At 48.7% G+C, this 22851-nt stretch overlaps 1 protein-coding gene across 3 annotated transcripts in view; it reads left to right on the top strand.

Moving 5' to 3' along the window:
* fcho2 (FCH and mu domain containing endocytic adaptor 2) overlaps window positions 1–22634 on the top strand; it is a 43876-nt gene extending 21242 nt beyond the window's left edge. The window contains exons 9-26 of one of the 3 annotated variants that reach the window (XM_084442095.1): window positions 2667–2711; window positions 3009–3078; window positions 3312–3336; window positions 3561–3617; window positions 4050–4109; window positions 4428–4601; window positions 8455–8479; window positions 11633–11675; window positions 11875–11960; window positions 16314–16429; window positions 16558–16690; window positions 18069–18180; window positions 19203–19358; window positions 20568–20700; window positions 20963–21162; window positions 21403–21467; window positions 21714–21878; window positions 22073–22634. In XM_084442095.1, the coding sequence (XP_084298221.1) occupies window positions 2667–2711; window positions 3009–3078; window positions 3312–3336; window positions 3561–3617; window positions 4050–4109; window positions 4428–4601; window positions 8455–8479; window positions 11633–11675; window positions 11875–11960; window positions 16314–16429; window positions 16558–16690; window positions 18069–18180; window positions 19203–19358; window positions 20568–20700; window positions 20963–21162; window positions 21403–21467; window positions 21714–21878; window positions 22073–22095 (1688 nt within the window). In that variant the 3' untranslated portion in view covers window positions 22096–22634. Of the gene's footprint in view, window positions 1–2666; window positions 2712–3008; window positions 3079–3311; window positions 3337–3560; window positions 3618–4049; window positions 4110–4427; window positions 4602–8454; window positions 8480–11632; window positions 11676–11871; window positions 11961–16313; window positions 16430–16557; window positions 16691–18068; window positions 18181–19202; window positions 19359–20567; window positions 20701–20962; window positions 21163–21402; window positions 21468–21713; window positions 21879–22072 lie in introns of all 3 variants that reach the window. The other 2 variants (XM_084442094.1, XM_084442096.1) reach the window with 2 other exon arrangements.
* Window positions 22635–22851: the final 217 nt, after the last annotated feature.

Genomic DNA, 22851 nt, shown 5'->3' with positions numbered 1-22851 from the left:
AGAGGGAGAGAGGGAGAGAGAGAGGGAGAGAGAGGGAAAGAGAGAAAGAGGGAGAGAGAAACATCTTCCTCCTAGCATAAACACAGTCATCTCTGTTTAGCAGAGCCCTAAACAGTTCCTAATGCTCGTCCAGACGTAGGTAAGACCGGCGTGTGTCGTCTGGTCCGGCTCCGTTCTCCTTGCGTGTGGGTAAACATTGTCAGATGCAATAGCAGGATGCTGTCAGCGAGACCCTCTCAGTGCAAACTCAGTCAGACACCAGGCTGGAGTAAGTAGGACCGGAGCGGAGCTGTCATCCTCCGCTAACCGGTGGTTCTGATTAGCGTTTGGCAGCGCTAGCAAGTGAGGCAATGAAGAAAGCTGAGGTCAAGCTTCAATTGGGGATTATGGTTATTTCAAGTGTTCCTTCTGCGCTAAGTCAATGTACCTGCGTTTTGTCAACGCTTTGGGTCTGGAGGGAGACATGGGGATACTGTGTGAGCTTCACTTGTTTTTGGATGAACGTGGTGTTTTTGTGTTTTGATTGGAGCGGAGCACGCACACACACACAAACACACACAAACAGCAGTCAGGTCACTGTGTGTGTGTGTGTGTGCGTGCGTTTTCCGGTGGTGAGAGGGCTTGATATTGCACAGTAGAGTAGATGTCATGGGCACACTTTGTCCAGCTCGCTTGGCGTGACGCGGCCCTCTCGTGACTCGCCGCTCCCCCCGCGCCCGACAGCCCGCCAGTCCTGCCCGCCCGCCGTCGATGTTCTCTGGGGGAAAACGCACCGAGCGGCAGGCTGCCGGCACTGTGGACATTTGAGTAAATATCATTAGCTTTGTTTTTTCAGGTCAAGGCACTGTAGTGCCATGGAAATATCGCCTGAGGCCCACCCCCCGCCTCTCTCTCTCTCTCTCTCTCTCTCTCTCTCTCGCTCTCTCTCTCTGTCTCTCTCATCCCTCCCTCTCTCTCCCTCTCTGTCTCTCTCTCTCTCTCTCTCTCTCTCCCTCTCTCTCTCCCTCTCTCTCTCCCTCTCCCTCTCTCTCTCTCTCTCTCTCTGTCTCTCTCTCTCTCTCCCTGCGGTCTGGCCGTGAGGGTACAGGCTGTGTCCTCCCGGTCCCGCATGAGCTTTTAAGGCGATAAATACAAAAGAAAATGTTGAAAAGGAGCACTTTGAACGGCTCTGTTTTCAGTAGAGGAGGCGGCGGCGCTTTCAGCGCTGTCACGGAATCGTCCGGACCGACCGGTCAGCCGAGCAGTAAGAACGCGTCATCGCGAACGCCGGCCGACGATTCCGCCACCCCTGGCGCTCGCGGAGTCCTGGTCTCTCTGGCGGTAGGTTTTTGCTGTGCGGTTCAGACCGCGAGAGAGAGGGCGTTAGCGAGGTGACCTGCGTGACAGCGCCGGGGTCACGATGGGCGGGGCAGCCGCCGACCCCCCCCCCCCCCCCCCCTGACCCCGGAGGCTGTTGACTGACGTGCGCACTCATCGCCTGGGCCGCCCCCGGATGTTCCCACAGCTTTTAAAGTGATTGCATGCTTGTGTGTGTGTGTCTGTGTGTGTCTGTGGATTTATATTTGTGTGTATTTATGAATGTGTGTATGCTATTAAATCTCCTACAATATGGAAATCCGTAAAAATGTAATAATTGATGAGTGTTAAATTAAGGGATAACTTTGTTTTTTTCTTATATTAGTTTCTAGATTTAAATATATAACTAATATAAGAAAAAACTTTTTTTTTGCAGTTAATGCTTAGTTATATATATATATATTAACTAACCCTATATATATATATATTAATCAGAGTGTGATTTGGATCCATATCAAGCTCATTTGTCTTGAGTAGATTAGACCAACTATTTACTCTAAACACTAACCACATTGTCATTATCAGTTCATCATTGTGTTTGTGTGTGTGTGTGTGCGTGTGAGAGAGAGAGAGCGTGCGTGCCCTTGTGTGTGCATACGTGCGGGCGTGCGTGCTTGCTTGCCGTGCGCCTGTCGTGGTTGTGTGATGTGGTCTGTGTCTGTGATGCCTCATGGGCCAGTGTGCGTGCCAGAGACCAGAGACCAGGGTTACAAACACGTCTCTACTGTGTGAGGACAACCACAGAGACACTCGTCTCTCCCCTGGACCTCGGTCAGGCCTGGCCGCAGCGTAGCCCACTGCTCTCAGTTATAAAGCAAGAAGCTTCAGAATAGTAAGATTAATACTCTGTGTGGGAAGAGGAAGACAGGATGTGTGACTCAGGAAGAAAAGATTGTGTTGTCTCTGAGTTGCAGTGTTTATGCGTGGATAGGGTCACATCTTGGCGATAGTCACCAGACACACACTTGACTCAGCTATTGTCCTCTCAGCCCTCTGGGATCTGCCAGGGTTTATTAACTCAGACAGCCTTTGTATGTGTATTTGTGTGTGTGTGTGTGTGTGTGTGTGTGTGTGTGTGTGTGTGTGTGTGTGTGTGTGTGTGTTTGTCTACACACTTGTGCGCCTGCCTGTGCCTGTGTGTGTTTGTTTTTCTCATTCATTCAACATAATATGACTTGAGCATAATGTGTGCGTTTGTGTGCGTTTGTGTGTGTGTGTGTGTGTGTGTGTGTTTCTCGGCAGAGGTTCACTCATACTGTGAGTTCAATACCAGCTGAACCTCAGTAAGAAAGTGTGTTCTGTCTCTCCAGGTCCCATTGAGTTTGAGGAGTGCAACACAGCCATTGCTACTGAAGGTAACACACACACACACACACACACACACACACACACACACACACACACTCAAACACTCCAATTACGGAACTACAAACTGGCTTGATGCACATGAACAATTTTGATAAAATTGTCAGGAGCTGAAGTGTGGCTTTAATAACAGGAAGATTCCCCACTTGTGAAGCACTCTCCCTGCAGTAAACAACCTCACTGTACTTAAGAGGCTGAAAGCAGTTCAGGATCCCCTCTCTGTGATGGATTTCTAATGTGTGTGCTGTATTCGTAAGGTAACACTGTTTTCCCGGGGGTGCTTCTAGGAGCTAAGCCCAGGAAGAGGAAAGCGTTCGCTATCCCCGGCCGCAGGAAAGACAAGGACACGGACTCCACGTGAGTGAACGCGCTCTCCTCTCCAACGCGCCGATACGACAGTAACTGGGTTCACTTTTCCTCTCAATGGTCAAAGATCGATGTGTCCGTTTTGTCGGTCTGCTTTGCTTCTTTCGCCTTTGCGATCAGACTGTCGTTACGTGGGTAGAAACGGATTCATCTTTGTATTTCACTGTGTTTAATTAGCCTTCATGTCAGATATTCAAGTGTAAAACATGTTCTGTTGTCCGCAGAGAATCTACAGAAGTCGAAGCTACTGTGAGTACATATTCTTTCAGATAGATTTCTGTCAGATGCGATGTGTTAGGATATGTGATGAATTGCGTGATACAGTACCTCGATACGTGGTATTGATAACTCCATTGACTATTGAGGAAATGAATCAGACATGGTTGAAGTTGTTAGACTAGACAGGTTGTTTTAATAATGCAATATTAGTTGTTTATGATAATGCCCTTTCTTCCAACCCCTCTGGGATGTAGAACACCGCCAACGGAGCTCCTCCCGGGTACTATGGGAACATAGACTTCCAGAACGCTGTGAGTAAACAGCACACGCACAACAACACACACACATGCACATGCACAACAACACACATACGCACACACACACACGCACAGTAACACGCGCACACACACACCAACACACGCACACACACACGCACAGCAACACACACGCACAGCAACACACACACACAGCAACACACACACGCACACACACCAACACACATGCACACACACACACCTACGCACGCACGCACGCACACACACAAACAAGCACATACGCACACACACCAACACACACACATACACACACACGTGCGCACACACACACACACACCAACACACACCAACACACACACACACACACAATAATGCACACCAGCATACAGACACACACACACGTAACTTTTCATATGCCATGTCTCTTTTCATGATGTGACACAATTTCTCTCTCTTTACCTGTTCTAGAACGTTCCCCAGGTTGATGCAGATGGTTTCTGTATCAGACCAGAAGTCAATGAAAATGATATCCTTTCCTGTCTTAGAGTCACGCAGTTCAACTTTCACTTCACCAAGCATCTGTTAATACCTCACCTTCTGACTCGGCCAAATACACCTGCCAGTGTGGGACCTTTGTTTTCTCCCCTGCTGGAACCCGTTAGGGTTTGTTTTAGTGAATTGAATTGTTTTTTGGATAGATCTTTATTTGCCTTTGAGAGGGAATTGTGTGTTGCACTGTGAGAGTTAACAACACTTAGAAACGTCAAGTGTGGACGACATGGCGGCCATATTGTCCTCTAGCCTGCTGTTGGTTCTCTGCTCCTTAACCCCTGTGTGTGCGTACATGCCAAAGAGAACTCGTTCTACTCGTCCAGCGACTCCGAGGACGAAGACGAGCCCAGGAAGTTCCACGTGGAGATCAAGCCGGTCCAGCCCAACAACGGAACAGTCCAGAGCCAAGCAACTATCGATGAGCTGAAGGCCTCCATCGGAAACATCACACTCTCTACCTCCACCACGGTATGTTACAGCCACACACGCGCGCACACACACACATCACACACACACACATTGCACACACCCAGGCATACACACACACGCACACACACATCACACATCGCACATCGCACACACACACATACACACACACACACACACAAACACACATAGCCACCCCACACAAACACACACAGCCCCCCCCCTCTACAGCTACCCCCAGCCTGGGCTGACACACACACACACACACACATATTGGCCATAAACCTGTGGCTCTCCTACTCTATAGCTAAGTCAGATTATGCAGTTCCAGTTTGTCCTTGTTCAGGAACACTAGGGGGCAACAGTAGCTAGTTTATACCCCATCAGGTCTGGAAAACCTTCCTAGAGCAGCACTCAAACAGCACCCTAAACACACCTCACACTTGACTTTCTAGATCCATACCTTATATACACTCGACAGGTGTTCCTCCTAGGTATATATTTTCAGCAGGGAATGTGCAGTATGTGCCTCTTTACACTTGGATTTTGGTGAGAAGCCCACAACCATTTTTTTTCAGGATCTATCCAGAAAATCTCACACAGAATGCTTTGCCAAAGCCCAGTTTCCACCCTACCTTTCCAGGTTGTGTACGATAAAATCAGAGTTCCTCCCCACTGTCTCTGTGACTGTAAATGTTGCTGTCTCACTAATGTCTCTAGCGCCAAACAATAGACTTTTAGTGTAAACTGAGTGTTTCCTCGAAGTAAATACACACTTCTTGATGAATATAAATGGCAAACATGTAAATACTATGTATATTCCACAAAATACAGCTTGGCAAAACAACCCGACTCGGGGGAGCTTGATGCTTGCATCATCATCTCAGGGCTAATTTAAAGCGTAAAGCAGACCCTCAGTGTGGTCGAGCAGACTCTGACTCCTGCACACTGTTAGACACACACAGTAAGATGGCTGTAGTTAGTTCCAGGCAGCTAGTGGAAAGCTTTTATCAGCAGAGCACTGCCTCTGATCTGTGTGATCTGATTGGGCTGCCCCATTAAATGGCTCGGGTGAGAGCCCAGTCCTGCAAAGTACCCTTTCTCTGAAGCAGTGGTACAGTACAGGACACACACACACACACACACACACACTCTCTCCTCTCTCTCTCTCTCTCTCTCTCCATGCAGTTAGGCGTGGCATGCAGGGTGTGAGAGCTCAGCTGCACGCAGATCCCAGTTTGACCTTCGACCTCCTCCCAGAATTCGACATCCTTTTTTTAACTTCTCCTCCCTCTATCCCTCCATGTCTGCGTCCCTCCATTGCTCAGTCTGTGAGCTTCTCTCTGCTGCCACGCTCGGAAATAACCACCGGCATTAAAGCTTAAAGCACTAGTGTGTGTGTTTTGTTGTTGATGTTGTTGTTGTTGTTGTTGTAGTAGCAGAGAGAGAGAGGGCACTCTCAGTGTGGCGAGGGATGTCATGTCCTCTGTCCTTACTGCACGCTAAACAACTGTCATGGAACCTCCGGCTTTCTCATTCAACCCACTCTCTCTCCCTCTCTCTCTCTCTCTCTCTCTCTCTCCCTCTCCCTCTCCCTCTCTCTTTCCCTCTCTCTTTTTCCCTCTCTCTCCCTCTCTCTCTCCCTCTCTCTCTTCCTCTCTCTCTCTCTCTTTCCCTCTCTCTCTCCCTCGCTCTCTCTCCCTCGCTCTCTTTCCCTCTCTCTCTCCCTCTCTCTCTTTCCCTCTCTCTCCCTCTCTCTCTCTTTCCCTCTCTCTCTCTCCCTCTCTCTCTCCCTCTCTCTCTCTTTCCCTCTCTCTCTCCCTCTCTCTCTTTCCCTCTCTCTCTCCCTCTCTCTCTCTCTGTCTCTCCCTCTCTCTCTCTCTCTTCCTCTCTCTCTCCCTCTCTCTCTCCCCTTCTCCCTCTCTCTCCCTGTCTCTCTCTCCCTCTCTCTCTCTCCCTCTCTCTCTCCCTCTCTCTCTCTCTCTTTCTCCCCTTCTCCCTCTCTCTCCCTCCTACACCACTCAAACCACTCACCCACTCCCTCTCTTGTCTGTCCCTCTACATCTCTGTAATAGTCCACTCACCACCCTCTCCTGTCTCTACATCTCTCTAATTCTCCACCTTCCTCTCTCTGCTTCTCTCTATTTAGTTCTTCCACTTGTGTTTTATTAGGGTCATTTGGCCATGGAGATTGTGTATGATTATTTACATACACTTTATGGGCTTAGTCGTTCATTACATCTGACGGCTGTTTCTTTTTCCCCAGATATGTTATGAATAAGCATGATTCAACTAACTGTTTGTTTAAAGCCAAATGAATCAACATTGGCTAGGAATCCTGGGTTTACAGAGAATTTATTTGATTTTTTTGAAGCGTATTAGCAAGTATCTAGAGGAAAAACAATGTTTGGCTTTTTCAGGGCCTGAACCTCTGACTTGGTGTATTACAAATGAGTTTTTGGTGGACAGCACAACTTAACCCCTAAAATATTTTCTCATCTCAAAGTACAAAAAAGCACCCACCAGTGTTTGTCTTCTTGACTTATATTATCACTTGAATACCAGAACGATTCCACCCATAATGTTTGTCTTCACCTTCCCTCCTCACCATTCAAATCCTTTAAAAGTACACCCCCCCCACACACACACACTTTTATGCTGACAGAAAAGTTCTGTGCTAAATGTTTTCAGCTACAAAACGTAGGTGATGACGAACGTTGCGTCGTCTGGTGTGAATTATTGAAAGAGCCCCCCCCCTCCCCCTCCCTTCTCTGTCGTTCCTGCTTCTTTCTTTCTTTCCTTCTGGTTCTCTCTCCGTCTGTGGCGTCCCGCTCCGGCTCCTTCCCCCGTGTGATGGCGCTGTATTGAAACGGCGCTGGTAGTCGGGTGTGTGTGGGCCAGGGAGGGCTGTAATTGAACCCATTTGCTGCGTAGTGCCTCTGGGACTAAACCCTGGCCTCGCAGCTCAGCGCAGGGTTAACGCTTTAGCTACGTTCCTCGCGACCGCTCGGCTCCTTCTCCCACTCTTTTTCTGTCCTATTACTCCTCCTCTCTCTCTCTCTCTTTCTCTCTCTCCCTCTCCCTCCCTCTCCCTTTGTGTGAATAAATGCTTTATTGAGACGGATGCTCTCCGTTTCCATAAGGTCAGTCCCACTCAGGAGTGCATATCATGTGTGAGTTTTGTCCCTAGTGGGCTGTGGTAGGGAGCTCGTCCTGCTCTCCCATGGCCCTGATTCATCGTCGTCGTATGGGGAGAGACGCAGGGTCCAGCACTGCTGAATTTTTCACCCTAGGTTTAATGTCTGGTATGTGCGTGCGTGTGTGTGTGTGTGTATGAGAGAGAGAGAGAAAGAGAGACTTATCCTAAGATTTACTGTCTCTTTAACTCTGAAGTGGAAAATGGCCTCCACCTCAGGGACTTAGGGAATCGTTAATAATATCGTTTTTTTTTTTTTCTTTCTTTTAAATCTCCAAATCTCCATTTTTCTCTAGCCGCTGTTTAGTTGCCCCCTGCATTGTGACTACTGGTGCACAATGTTAAATTCTTTATCGCTTGTTATTGCTGTTTTAGGCAATGATTAGTAAGTTATATCACTCACGTATTTGAGCGGTCATCTAAAGGAGGCCTGGGTGAATTTAGACAACCACCAGTGTAGCTGGACAGACCTTACCTGGCTACAGGCCCAAGTCATATACAGTACCCTTACGCTGTCCTTATTGAGACTGAGTAGCTGTTTATTCTAAACGAACTGATGTCACACACATTGTTTGCACTTCTAAAGTACTTTTTTTCTTGTGTCTCATTTGGGAATTAGTGGAGTTCTTGAGGGGCAAGAGTTCACATCGTGTCCCGTGTGTCTTCATGCTAGTTAATAATGTCTGTTTGTGTTTTCAGGGTCAGATGCGAAGGAATCAGTCCAGTGAGTATTTTACTCGTCTCCTCCACCGTGTGTGTGTGTGTGTGTGTGTGTGTGTGTGTGTGTGTGTGTGTGTGAGTGTGTATATACTGTATCTGTCTGAAGTTTGATGACTGTTAAAGAGGGCTACCATTTAGACTCAACAGCATTTTTCTTGGCCCGACTGGTTTTTGAAGAGGGTCACTTTATAAAAGTCTTGCCAAAACCAACATGTCCCCAGCGAGAGTAAACACAGCTTTTCCATGTGTGTAAAGCTACACGCAAGATGAATTGCTTAATTGTTTGTTTTTATCTTGCATGTCCCCCCCTTTCTGCGTTTTGTCTGTGTCCTGTGTATATTGTAATATTTCATTTCGCTAAAGGGCTTAATAAATGTTTTAAAGCATGCTTAACTCTACAAATAAACCAGGAATACACCAAGCTACACAAGGCCTCAAACTTTGTATTCACAATGGAAGTGGCAATTTGTCACATCCAGTATTATCTCTTAATTTAAATCAAATAGTAAAATAAGAACTTTTAGTTGTGATAATGAGGAGATTGATACAGTAGCTGTGTGTTGTGCGTTGGCTCAGGGGTGTCAGCTCTAACTCCCCCACCCAGAGTAGGCTCAGCCTCTAAGGCCCAGGGGCCGGGTAAGTACAGACACCGGTCAGTCAGTCTGACCCTGCCCTGCCCTGCCCTACCTTCAACACACACACACACACACACACACACACACACACACACACACACACACACACACACTACCCACACATACAGTACACACACACACACACACACACACACACACATACATAACACCTAGTACTGTTGGTCCTGCCCCATCAGTCATTGTCCCTCCAACAGGTGGCGTCATCTAACACGCCGTGTCACAGATGAAGCAGCGTGCAGACGCACAGGGTGGCGCTCTCTGTTGGGAGACTAATGGTCTTTTCGGGCTCCTCCCCTCCCCCCCCCCCCCCCCCCCACAGCCTAGGCAACAGACCCCGTCACAGCTCCCAGCGTACAGTGTGCTACAGCGTACTAACAACAGCTAACCACAGCTAGCTAACGGGAAGCTCCGATGCTAGCAGTTGGGATGGCAGCACAGCTAACACACCGCACACACAGGGTCTCCTGTGAGGAGCGAGGAGGGCAGACAACCGGCTTGGGTCTTGTGTGGAACTCTGGGAAACAAACCAGTGGTTTGAGTCATAAAATGCTGCATTTTTTTTAACAGTATTGGGACCTGTTCATTAACCTGTTCTGAGGAGTTTCTTGGTGGTGGCAAACGTCTCTGCTGGACTCTGCACCTAAACACACTGCAGTCTAAAACACACAGCGAGCACTGTACCCTGATCTATTGGCCTCTCTCTCTCTCTCTCTCTCTCTCTCTTTCTCTCTCTATCTTTCTCTCTCTCTCTCTCTCTCTCTTTCTCTCTCTATCTTTCTCTCTCTCTCTCTCTCTCTCTCTCTCTCTCTCTCTCTCTCTCTCTCTCTCCCTGGAGTGTGTTTACGTGTGTGTTTCTCTTGCTTTGGGTTGTGTAAAGTCACTTCATGGGGGAAGTGGTCAGTCTATGGGGCGAATTCACAAAGAATGGATTGCGGCCGCTATCAGCAGCATGAACAGTGTGTCACCTGCACCCGGTGTGTGCTCCATCTTAAGGACAAACATGCCCATACAGTCTTCCAGCTGAGTGCAATTTGCTCAAGACTTGGCAGCGCAGTTGGCAGATGAGGGTAGACATCTTTTCCATAAGATTTTCAAGCGAATCAGCTCTCACTAATCCACCACTAGCGAGCATATTAAATTAGGCATTCAATCGATGTAATTGTTTTTCCATCAACCATGTCCCAGTAACTTTTAGATGTGCATCTAGATTGAGCAAATTATTTTTCTGATGGAAAGTATAGATGCGAAAACAGAAATAGACCTACACCATTAGGCCTACGACCAAGTTTATTCTGTTTTTATTCTGAAAAGTTTATTCTGGAGCAGTGTGGGTTTAATTATCTTAACTAAAAACATTGAATACAACTTCATTTCCCTCTAAAAATATTGCTCAGTCTAAAAATATTTCCACTGGCACAGTGGTTGTAAGAGCCAATTCTCATTTTCTGTAGGCCTTAACCTTTCTGTACTTATAGGCGTTCTGTAGGCTACTTCCTCTAGATCCTGTACTTTCACAATGAACAGCCTATATTGGTTTCACCTTATTATTATATAATCATTATATTTGTTCCATTTTCTATTGATTTATTCTAGTAGGCTACATTCGTGATTTTAAGTACTTTACCTGTATATAATTATTCTGTTAGTTATACATTGTAGTAGTTTGCTGTTGGTGACGTTAAGTGGTGTAGGCCTAGTTCTTGTTATTTGAATAGTGTACATATGATATTATTTAGCCTTGTGCCTTTATTACCTCCATGCCAGTGACAGCGCAGGGTGGCAGGCTCAATATCATCCTTGATTTCATCACGTACCCTACTGTATCTCCAGATGATTTCATCACGTACCCTACTGTATCTCCAGATGATTTCATCACGTACCCTACTGTATCTCCAGATGATTTCATCACGTAGCCTACTGTATCTCCAGATGATTTCATCACGTACCCTACTGTATCTCCAGATGATTTCATCACGTAGCCTACTGTATCTCCAGATGATTTCGGTCTGGTTTAAATCAAAAAGTGATATTCTCCTGCCATGATCAGCGGAAACGCTGGCTATGACACCGCTCATGAATGTGCTTCAATTACCGCCAACTCTCCAAAGACACAGATCATTTCACTATAACTGCGTGTGGCAATTACTGCTGATCTTTGTGAAACGGACTGTTTTTGCAATGAGGCTCATTTGCATAGAAAGGGGCAAATTTTCACATTTTCCGCCCAATCTATGCATATTGCCTAATTGAAATACCCGCAAATAGCTCAGGCACACAGACGCGATTATGATGGCAACGCAGCCATCATTTTTCGAGTGCTTTGTGAATAGCAAGGTTTATTTTGCGGTTATTTGCCCAGGTATAGCGGCACAAAAAGCCACGCAATCCCTTTGTGAATTCGCCCGTGTGTGTGTGTGTGTGTGTGTGTGTGTGTGTGTGTGTGTGTGTGTGTGTGTGCGCACGTGCGGTGGTAAATGTGTGTTTCGTCTTTTTCAAACTAGGTGATGAGCTGGGAAAACCCAGGATGCCACCGGCTTATAATGAGTAAGTAGATTAAAATGTCCAAGAACAGATGGAAATGAGCACCTTGGTGTATCTCGTACAAATACAGTTGTCAAAGTACTCATCCCATTCATTTGCTCTCTGTCTCTCTCTCTCTCTGTATGTCTGTCTCTCTCTCTCTCTGTATGTCTGTCTCTCTCTCTCTCTGTCTGTCTGTCTGTCTCTCTCTCTCTCTCAGCAGCAGACTAAACAACAGTGACTTGATGTCTCTGGACCCGTTTGGCCCCTCCCCCGGAGCAGGCTCCTCCTCTCTGTCCTCGTCAGCAGGTAACACCGACCCACACGTCGCTGTGTCACTCCGTCGCTCTCTCTTCCTCTCTCACGCACTCTAAACATCAGAAATGAACCCTATACCCCCCCCCCCTTTCTTTCTCTATCTCCAGTTTCCATGTCCCCTCTCTCTCTCTCTCTCTCTCTCTCTCTCTTCCCCCTCTTTAGACTTCCTGTCCTTCTCTCTCTCTTCCCCCCTCCAGTCTCCCCTCCCTCTCTCTCTCCCTCTCTCTCTATTTTTCCCTCTCTATCCCTCTCTCCCTCTCTCTCTCCCTCTCTCTCTCCCTCTCTCTCTTTCTCTTTCTCTCCCCCTCTCTCTCTCTCTCTCTCTCTCTCCCTCTCTCTCTCCACCCCCCGCCAGTCATTGGGAAGTCTATTCCCTCAGGTTGGTCCCAGACAGAGCTGCTGTAGTGAACTGAACACTCCACTTTAGGGAATTAGGCTGGTAGCCATTTTTTATTATCACAGTCTGCAGTTTGGTCCTGAACCTTTGAACCCAGTTTGCACAGCACAGGTTCCAAAGAGAACAAGCCTTTCTCCAACCTCAAATTAACGTTCTCAACAGTTTGATAGGAGTCACCTTCTATTGATGCCTCTTGGTTTTTTCATTTGGTCTGTTTATTTTAAGATGTATTATTTGATTTGATTTGATGTGGGATTCCAGTCACAGTTGTGTTGAGTATGCATATAAAGTATGAGTATTGGCCGCCTCTCTGACACGTACAGCATGAGTCTGGTGGGTCTGTCGGCTTTTTCCATCCCTCTCACTTTCTCATTCACACCGTGTCCCTCCAGCTCCGGTCCAGACAGACCTGAGAATGGCAGGTCCTATGGGTCGGGTCAAGTAGAGAAGGGTAGCAGTATAATAGGGTTACGGTAGGGAAGGGTTAGAGTAGGGTTATGGTAGGGTAGCGGTAGGTAAGGGTAGAGTAGGGTAGCGGTAGGTAGGGTAGAGTAGAGTAGGGTATAGGCTAGGGTAGGGCTACGGTAGAGCTGGGTTTGGGTAGGGTTATGGTAGGGTTAGGTTTAGGTTACAGTAGGGCAGAGTTAGTGGAGGGTTACAATAAGGTAGGGTTAGATTTAGGGTAGGGGTAGGGTTATGATTGGGCGGGTTTAGGAGAGGGTTAGGTTAAGGGTAGGGTGGAGTGGTTTAGGGTAGGGGTAGAGTTACGGTAGGGCAGGGTTAGGGTAGGTTTGGTTTTAGGGTTAGGTTTAGGGTAGGGTAGGGTTACGGTAGGGCAGGGTTAGGGTAGGGTTATGTTTAGGGTAGGGTGGAGAGGGTAGTGTAGGGTAGGGGTAGGGTTAAGGTAGGGCAGGGTTAGGGTAGGTTTGGTTTAGGGTAGGGTAGGGTGGAGAGGGGTAGGGTAGAGTTACGGTAGAGCAGGGTTAGGTTAGGTTTAGGGTAGGGTGGAGTGGGTAGTGTAGGGTTAGGGTTACGGTAGGGCAGGGTTAGGGTAGGGTTGAGGGTTAGGTTTAGGGTTGGGTAGGGTAGGGTAGGGTAGGGTAGGGGGATGGTTTGGATTCTCAGGCCTCTGTGTGTGCGACACCAGTGATTAAACAGGCTGACGTTAGCTGTGACCCATGGCCTGGGCTAATGGTAATCCACTGTTAATTGGCACCTTGTTGGGGTCAGAGGGCTGGCTGTAAAGCCCACTGGCACGCATGTTGTCAAACACTGTCTCATTACTGTCAAAGGTCCAGGCTTAGGAGCCAAAAGAGCAGCCTAAAGTGCCCTGGTTAAGATACTGCGCGGGGAGTCAAGTTCCGGGTCTGACCTGCTAAATCTCTGTGTGTACAATAGAGAGGGGTCTTAGCAATGCTTAATACACACATGACACATTCAACTAGCCTGGTCTCAACACTGCGCAGCGGTAATCTGCTACTAACTCTGCCATCTCAGAAATGAAAAGAGTTGGTTTAATTATTAAACTACATTTCAGAGTTTGTGTCCCTCTGTGTTGGACTTTAATTTGACTTATTCTCATTTAATGTTGTTGTTGTTGTTGTTGTTGTTGTGTTGACCATACTTTCTTCCTTTCACCCACCCTGGTCAGACCTTGCCTCTCTTTTCCTCTCCATCCCTCCATCTCCTTCTCTCCAGCCGAATGACTTAGACGTCTTTCTGCCAGGGGAGTCAGGTAAACCGTAAGCCCTGCCTGCCTGCCTGCCTTCTCTAGAGCACTTCTGTCTACAGTTCAAGTCCTACTCAACACTGTACAAAATCCCTTGCGTTGAACAAATGTCGTTCAGCAGCTCGCCGTTTTTTTTGGTTTGTTTTGAATGAGTTTGTGGGGCGTGGAACAGTTTCCCAGGTGTAACGCGGTCGTAGAGGAGAATAGCTTCCTCAGTCCGACTGAGAACCCCGGGAGGCTTTGATAAATTAGAAGCTCAGCTCTACCCTGCGTTTCTGCAGGGTGTGTGTGCGTGTGCGCACACGCGTGTTTGCGTGCGTGCGCTTCTGATTCAAGGGTCCTCTCAATCGGAAGTAATCCCTGCACAATTATGACTGAATGCTTCAGCCTCACATGTCAAATATGTCTGGTGTTCCTGGTGTGGCCTCGCTCCGAGGTTGCCTAATGTTGCTCACAGATTGCATAGGATTGCAACTCTACTGTAAGTGTAGTAGCTCGCCCGTCTCACCTGGCTGACCTGGCTTTAAATGCAACCAATAGGTGGATGCCGTGTTATGACAGAAATCACCAGATAAGTCTTATTGAAGCTGCCTCTTTTCATGCGGCAAATGGAGAATGGCGTTTCAGTTCCATCAATCAGCATAAGCAGTCGTTAAATACATTTTCACGGTTATGCATCGAGGAATATGTTAATAGATGTTAATAGATAACGAGCCGTATATATTGCAGTATGCAAGGCTTTTCTGGCTATTCTGACCCATAATCCTGTACGCAGCGGAAATTATGACACATGTGGGAGTCGCAACAGCTGTGGGCGAATGTCGCTTTATAGACTGTGACGGATGTGGGCAGATTTTTGCGTGCAAAGTACGTACTTTCTAGGGGCAGCTGTAGCACGTACTGGTAGTAAAAAGTATGCGTTTGAACGCAGCCACAGTGTCATGGCTGCTTTGTAAATCTCCTGTCTTACTCTGTGGTATGTGTTTGTCACTTTGTGCTGCTTCGGCCTCCCCGGCGCCCCCTCCAGCTGAGGCGTTGCTACTGCGGGAGCTCTCTCCCCCGCTGACCGAGAGCCTGCAGCAGCCCAGAGCGGGAGCCTCCCCTCTCCCCTCCTCCATCACTTCCGCCTCTCCCTGGGACTCCCCAGATGACCCCTTCCAGGGGACGAGGCCCGCCCCGGCCCGGGCCCACAGCGCCCCCATCACCGGGCCAGCCGAGCCCCCGGAGTCCTCCCAGGGCCCGGGGTCAGGCCCGGCCCAGACCCGGGCCAGACAGCCTCAGAGCGCGGACGCCTTCACCCTCTCCTGGTCCCAGAAACAGTGGATCGCGTTCAGCGACGACTTTGTGCCGCCTTGCTGTCAGGCGTCGGGGGGCAGGGGGGGGGAGGAGCCCCCCAGGCCCCGGTCCATCCCCCCCGTCCTCCCTCCCTCCGGCCGGCCAATCCGCTTCTTCTCCGACCACCCGGCCGACCCCTACAACAGGCCGTCTCTGGGCAGCGGGGTGGAGGTAGGGTTCGGGGAGGAGAACAGCGCCCCCTGTGTCCAGGATGTCTTTTCTGCGCTGGCTGAGGGGACAGTGGCAGCAGCTCCGTTCAGCCAGATACCCAATGGTAACCGTTTGCATGGGAGTGGATGCAGACGTACTGCAGTGTTTGCCTGAGTGAGATTTGTTTTCCTTTACAGTGTTTTTCTTTTTAATTATTTCTAGATGCACTTTTTTTATGCTAATTGTAGCTTATACCTTATTTCTTTTTTGGGGGCGCTTGGAAATTGTAACCTTTTTGATACTTTGCTGATGATGTCACTGTGCTGTTGCTTTTATTGGATGTGAAGTGTGTACTTTTGGTTTTGGAGGCACATGTTTATTTGCCTTGTTCGCCTCAAAATGTTAACACTGTCTGTTTGTTTGTTTCTGTTTTGTAATTTTCATTTTGGATGCATTTGTTCTTTGATTTTCTTTTTGTGCACGCCCGAAGTGCAATGCCTGCTTTGTTATCATTGGAGTGACTCGATGGTTCTATGCATAGTCTGAGATGCTACAGTAGTTTGACAGGCCTCCGAATCAAACCAGCAGTGTGGTGTGGCCTAATCTGGAGAACGGCTAAACACATGTCTCTCCGCTGTAGCTCGACCAGTATTCATATTCATACTCCTCCCGGCATCTCGCAGGAAGAATGATGCTATTGTCTGGTACTTCTCCCCCTGCCTCCCTGTCTCAGTGCCTGTCCAGAACCGACCCACCACCCCCCTGGCTCCCGGAGCCCTAGTGCCCCCCCCTCGCCCCTCCTCCAGACCCAAACTGCCCACCGGCAAACTCACCGGCATCAATGAGATAGTGAGTATCTATCTACTATCCGGTTCTAAATAGTCTGTTTGTATAAGTGTTTTGCGCTGAGGGCGGGATGCTCCTCCCATCCCATTCGACGCCATTGGTTGACGCTGCCGTCGTCGTCCACAAATCAGGTGCGGCCGTTCAGCCCGCCCAAGACGACGTCCAACGCCAGCCCCCCTCCAGTGGCGCCGCTGGCCCGGGCAGAGAGCTCCTCCTCCCTGTCATCCACCGCCTCTCTAAGCGCCAGCAACACGCCCACCGTGGGTAAGGACACGTCCTCAATAACCACCGGCCTCGTTTGGTCTCTCCTCCTCTCCTCTCCTCTCCTCTCCTCTCCTCTCCTCTCCTCTCCTCTCCTCTCCTCTCCTCTCCTCTCCTCTCCTCTCCTCTCCTCTTCTATTCTATTCTATTCTCTCCTCTATCTTTTCCCCAACTCCCTTATTTTCCTTAGCCTCCCTCCTTCCCACCTTGCCTTTCCTAATCGTCTATCCTTGGTTTAGAATGTCCCTGTCCTCTCCTCCTCCTCCTCCCTTTCTCTCTGCACCTTAATGGACTTCTGTCTTCTCTCCTCCTTCCCTCTCCCTGCTCCTCGCCTCCTAGGACCCCAGCGTGTCCTCGCTCACTCCTTCTCCTCTCCAGAGCCAGAGTTCCTCTTTTCTCCTTCTCCTCTCTTCCTCTTCAGCCAGAGTGAGTCTTCCTCTCCTCCCTTTGCTGTTCTGTTCCTCCTCCCCATCACTGTGCGGTCTGTCCCTCTGCGATGACTGTCCCCCCCATCCTACTTCCTGTCTCCCATCTGCGGCATGCTGACATGTCTCCTTCGCCATCTAATATGTCATCTGAAGTCCTTCATCGGCTCTGTTATTACCACGAGTGTGGATAGCTGAAGGAGGCTAGAGGAGGATGCCAGTTTGAGTATTGAGATGCACCCCGCTCACCATCACCCCTGTTTCCCCGCCATCTCACCTCACGTTCACTCGGTGGGTCTCTTGTCTCCGCTCTTGCCTCTACGTGTCCCCATTGGCCCCTAAAGAGGACGATGGCTTCATAGCCAAGCTGCCCACCTTTGAGAAGAGGTGTGAGACTCCCGCAGGTAGGGTGGGGCGTGGCCGACGGGACAGGGCACGCCGCTCTGTGTGACACACTAACACCGGCCGGCGGGATCGGCCATTCGCCCTGGTCTCTCTGTCTGTCTCTCAGCTCGTCTCTCACTGCCGTCTCTCTTTGTCAACAGCATGGTTGTCTGTTGGGTTAACGTTGAATGGCGGAATGGAGATCAAAGATTGTCAGTTGCCACTTAGCGTGTTGAATTAACAATTCGTACTCAGAGAATCCTAGCAGCCTAATTTATTGAAATGCCTAACGATAACCTCTGATCTTATATCCTAAAAACAGTACTTAATTTCTAGAAGTATGACTGTTCTAGCATGTAATTCCAGAAATGGTCGCGATTTTCATGTTCCCCTTAAATAACACACTCTAACCATGATGTATTTTTCATGTGATAAGATTGTCTTAGGAGGTGTTTATAATACTTTTAATAAATATTGTACTTTTACTAATGTTCCCCGCCTCCCTCCCTCTCCCTCTCTCTCTTTTATCTTCTCTCTCTCTCTCTCTTTTCTCTTCTCTCTCTCTCTCACAGGGACGTCTCGCGGTCCCAGCCCAGTGACCCTGGCTTCCCAGGATGCCTTGCCCATCGCTGTGGCCTTCACAGAGTCGGTTAATGCCTACTTCAAAGGAGCTGATCCCAATAAGTGAGTCTCACATGACCTCCTACAGCTACCCCCTGCCCCCAGCCTGGGCTTACACACACGCACGCACACACGCACACACACATGCGTCTAGACAAACGTACTTTACACATTCACAGATGCAGAGAGAGAGCTAGACTCTTATGCACAATTTCTCAAAACCTCACGCAAACACACATGCACATGCACATATGTATTAGTTTGCATTCGGGCACTCACTGTTACTTATACTGCGATATATCATGCATACAAATATTATGCTTCACATCGCACGTTACCCACGTGCACACCCCCGTGCACACCCATCCACATCACACTCCTGTTTCACACACGCCATGGCAAGGTGGTGGGGCCAGGCACGTGGGTGTGTCTAAGATTTGTGTGTGTGTGTGTGTGTGTGTGTGTGTGTGTGTGTGTGTGTGTGCGCGTGTGTGCGTGTGTGCGTGTGTGTGTGTGTGTGTGTGTGCCTGTGTGTGTGACTCCCCTCTCTCTGCATGTGTGGAATGTTCTAGGCTTCCTTCATACCGACACCATTCTTTCAGAGTGGATAAGCCACACAGGGTAGATTATAGTCCGGGGCAGAGAAAACATACACCCTTTTATTGGTTAACTGCTCTTAAATTGCTGCTGTGCAGAAAGGCTTATTTTTGCAGGGATTAGCGAATGGAACATTTCATGAGCAATGCAGCGGACACACAGGGACAGGCCTGGGTGGGATCGGGGGCTCACGCACGGACCGCAAACCGGCTCTGGACCCGGGCTAGACCGGGCCTGGGTTAGAACGGGACTGGGCTAGACTCGGAACTCGTCCAAAGCTGTAAACGACGGGTTTAAATCGGAGACGTTTAGACAAAATGATGAGATCTGATTGGACGGCTCAGTATGACCTTAGACGGGAATCATGTTAAATCAGCTCTGGGCTCATATTCATCAAGAGTATAGCAATCAATACGGGTCCGGAGTCTTCTATTGACACTAGCTGAACTGTGTGTGTGTGACACTAGTGTGACCTCTGTGTCCCCCAGGTGCATAGTGAAGATCACAGGCGACATGACGCTGTCCTTCCCTATGGGCATCATCAAGGTGTTCACCACTAACCCCTCCCCGGCCGTGCTCACCTTCAAACTGAGGAACACCAGTAAGCTGGAGCAGATCCTGCCCAATCAGCAGCTATTATACAGGTGAGTGGCCAATCAGCAGTCGCTATACATGTGAGTGGCCAATCAGCAGGTGGCTAGTCACAAACCTTTAGCTAAAGGTAGGGGAGGGGGGGGGGTCGAAGGTTACCCGTTCAGGTTCAATGTAAGAATGTTGCATTACTTAACCAGACCCAGCTCATCTGTCCTATCTGGACCTTCTCCTAGTAAACGGAGAGAAGGTTTGAAGAGAGGGGTGTGGAGGGGACGGGAAGGAGGGGAGGAGAGGGGGATGAGGATCGGGGGAAACCTAGAGTGCGTCAGCGGGAGGAAATTCGATTATCATCGGTCATAAACCTATCATTAGGCTGTCGGTGAAGTATGTTCCATCAGCCGTCCGCGGGCAGGTTCTCAACAGGCCGCATCTCTCCCCTAAAAACAGCCCAGGGTGTCACATCGGCGCTCGAATAACAATCACGTCATTATAGAGTCACGCACGCACACACACGCATTTTAACAACCTCATAGTCCACGTTTCAGTTCTAGACTACTTGTTTATTACTCCCAGCGATTGCAACTGGCAAACATCATCCTTTTCATAGTGTTGTATTTATTGGAGCCGAGAGCGGGATGTATCAGACCGTAGCCGGTATCAAACCTTCCGTGGAGTTTGAGACGGAGACCTGAGGTCGGCGTCGTCTTTGAAGACCAGATCCCTCTCCTCTAAAGGAGAACAGGCTCTATTTTCTCGTCTCTCCCTCATCCCCTTTACCCCTCGTCCCCTCGTCTTCCTTGGCTTCCTCCGGGGTTACCCCCAGACCACATGGCTTGACTAATTGAATCAAACAGAATTCATGATTTAATAGCTGGCTGGCAATAAAAGGGTCATTCTTTCCGAGCTATTGGAGCAACACACACACACACACACACACAGCCAAGTAGAGCTATGAATAATTGAGTCTCTGATCGTGGTTCCCCTGTCAGTGTGTGTGCGTGTGTGCGTGCGTGTGCGTGCGTGCGTGTGTGTGCGTGTGTGTGCGTGTGTGTGTGTCAGTCATTGTAGAAGAGACTGCTTTTTGTCCCCCTTACCGTGTGCAGACATCTGACCTCTTGTTACATTTTGGCTCCTTTCCTTTTCTCTTTCTAAAACGTATGTATGTGTGTGTGTGTGTGTGTGTGTATGTGTGTGTGTGTGTGTGTGTATGTGTGTGTGCGTGTGTGCGTGCCTGCGTGCGTGTGTGCGTTTTGCTCCAGCGACCCGTCGCAGAGCGACACCAACACCAAGGACTTCTGGTTCAACATGCAGGCTCTAACGTCGTACCTCAGGAAGTCCTCGGAGCAGAACCCCGCCGCCTCCTACTACAACGTCGACATCCTCAAGTACCAGGTCAGCGTGGAGGCCCTGTCTCTCGCTCTCCCTGTACCCCCACCGTACGGGACTCCTCACCGTCTTTAACCTGGATTTAACCAGCAATTTACATCTCTTTCTCACATTTGAACTGAAAACAACAACAACAACAACAACAAAAAATAAATTTCCGTGTCCGTCCGATAGTCTCACACAAACCAACCGACCCTGTCCGTTTCGTTGCCCCGAGCGAGACGCGCCGTCGTCAATAACGCATCCCGCCCTGCTCCCGTCCGTCCAGGTGGTGTCCAACGGGATCCAGTCCACCCCGCTGAACCTGGCCGTCTACTGGAAGTGCACGCCCGACACCACCGGCCTGCGGCTGGACTACCGCTACAACCCGGAGTCCATGGCCTGCCCCGGCCCGCTGACCAACCTCCAGGTCCTGCTGCCCGTGGACGGAGGGGTCACCAGCATGCAGTCTCTGCCCAACGCCGTCTGGTGAGGGAGGGAGTGCGCCCGGGCTTGACCGGCGACGCAGTGTAGCGCGTAGCCGTGGCCGAGTCGTTGTACGAGCACGACAGAGGTCTAGGACGAGTTGACACTCGTTAAATAGAGTTGTACATCGCTGGGCTTCTTACTTCTTGAAGGTTTGGAAGACTGCCCTTAGTTTGTCTATGATAGGGCTGTTGCTCAGATATGCTGTTCGCCAACATGTCATGATTCGATGATTTCCAACAGGAATGCAGAGCAGAATAAATCTCTATGGAAGCTGAGCGATATCTCTGAGAAATCTGACAATGAAGGTAAATGATTGATTGACATCAACGTATTTTGCCTTAAGACTAGTGAATGGTTATATCTTGTGTGAAAGAGACACAGCCTAGATACTTGTGTAGTAACTACATTTATGTGTGTGTGTGTGTGTGTGTGTGTTTGTGTGTGTGTGTGTGTGTGTTTGTGTGTGTGTGTGTGTGTGTGTGTGTGTGTGTGTGTTTGTGTGTGTGTGTGTTTGTGTGTGTGTGTGTGTGTGTGTGTACGTGCGACTATAGGCTCGGGGTCTCTCAGGGCGAAGTTTGAGCTGTCAGATGGCCCGTCCACTCCTAGTACCCTGGCGGTCCAGTTCATGAGTGAGGGTAGCACCCTCTCAGGGGTGGACATGGAGCTGCTCGGCACCGGCTACAGGCTCTCTCTCAACAAGAAGAGATTCGCCACCGGTACGATGATGAAGGCCTCTTCACTGTGTCCCAGAAGGGAGCGCTTTTAGTTTCGTTTTTGAGGTTTTGCTTCTTTTACAAGCTACGCTACTTTCTATGAACTGTTTTGTGTTCCGTCTTTATGTAATGTTCATAAAACATGAAAAAGCATTCCAGTATGGTCTAACTCGAGCTCTTTCGGTCTGTCTTTGCAGGGCGCTACATGGCAGACTGCTGAGTCAGCACGCAAGCCTGGATCCGCACAAGCACAACGGCTCTGTAGAAAGTTTATTTTGTTTTTCAAAACTTCACTCTTTTTGTCCTATTTATGGAAGAAGGATGAAGGTGGCTGTGAATCTGAAGGGGTTTCGCGATACCCCCCGACTTTCGGGGACCATCTGTGACGTCCTGATGCAACCGTCCCTGGGTAGAGAGAAAACTTCTTACTGCAGTTCACAGCACTGGGTATGCAACACTGTTTAGAGGAATAGAAATACAAGACAAAACAAATTTGAGCTGTCAGGAAATTTATGGAGATGAGATGACTCTAATGCTCTCTGATCAGTTCTGACTTTTATAAAGTCAGAAACGTAGTATGTATAGGTAACAATGTATAGATTATATATAAATCAATATTGTATCTAAAAAAGAAAAAAAAAAGAACTGCACTAACAATCTTTCCGGCCATTTTAGATGATTTTTTCTCTCCTTTTCTTATTTCATCAATGCTCTTGTTGTAACAAAGACTATGGGTAGAATACAGAGACAAGAGAATAAGTAGGATGAACGTACCTTTCCACACTTTCTTTCTTTCTTTCTTTCTTTCTTTCCTTCTTTCCTTCTTTCCTTCTTTCTTTCTTTCTTTCTTTCTTTCTTTCTTTCTTTCTTTCTTTCTTTCTTTCTTTCTTTCTTTCTTTCTTTCTTTCTTTCTTTCTTTCTTTCTTTCTTTCTTTCTTTCTTTCCTGCGCTCCCTCTCTTCTTGTCTTCCTCACTG

The sequence above is a fragment of the Borostomias antarcticus genome (assembly GCF_949987555.1).
Source record: "Borostomias antarcticus genome assembly, chromosome: 8".
NCBI classification, from domain to species: Eukaryota; Metazoa; Chordata; class Actinopteri; order Stomiiformes; family Stomiidae; genus Borostomias; species Borostomias antarcticus.
Note: the sequence above shows the minus strand (reverse complement) of the source record. Positions and strands in the feature narration are given on the sequence as shown.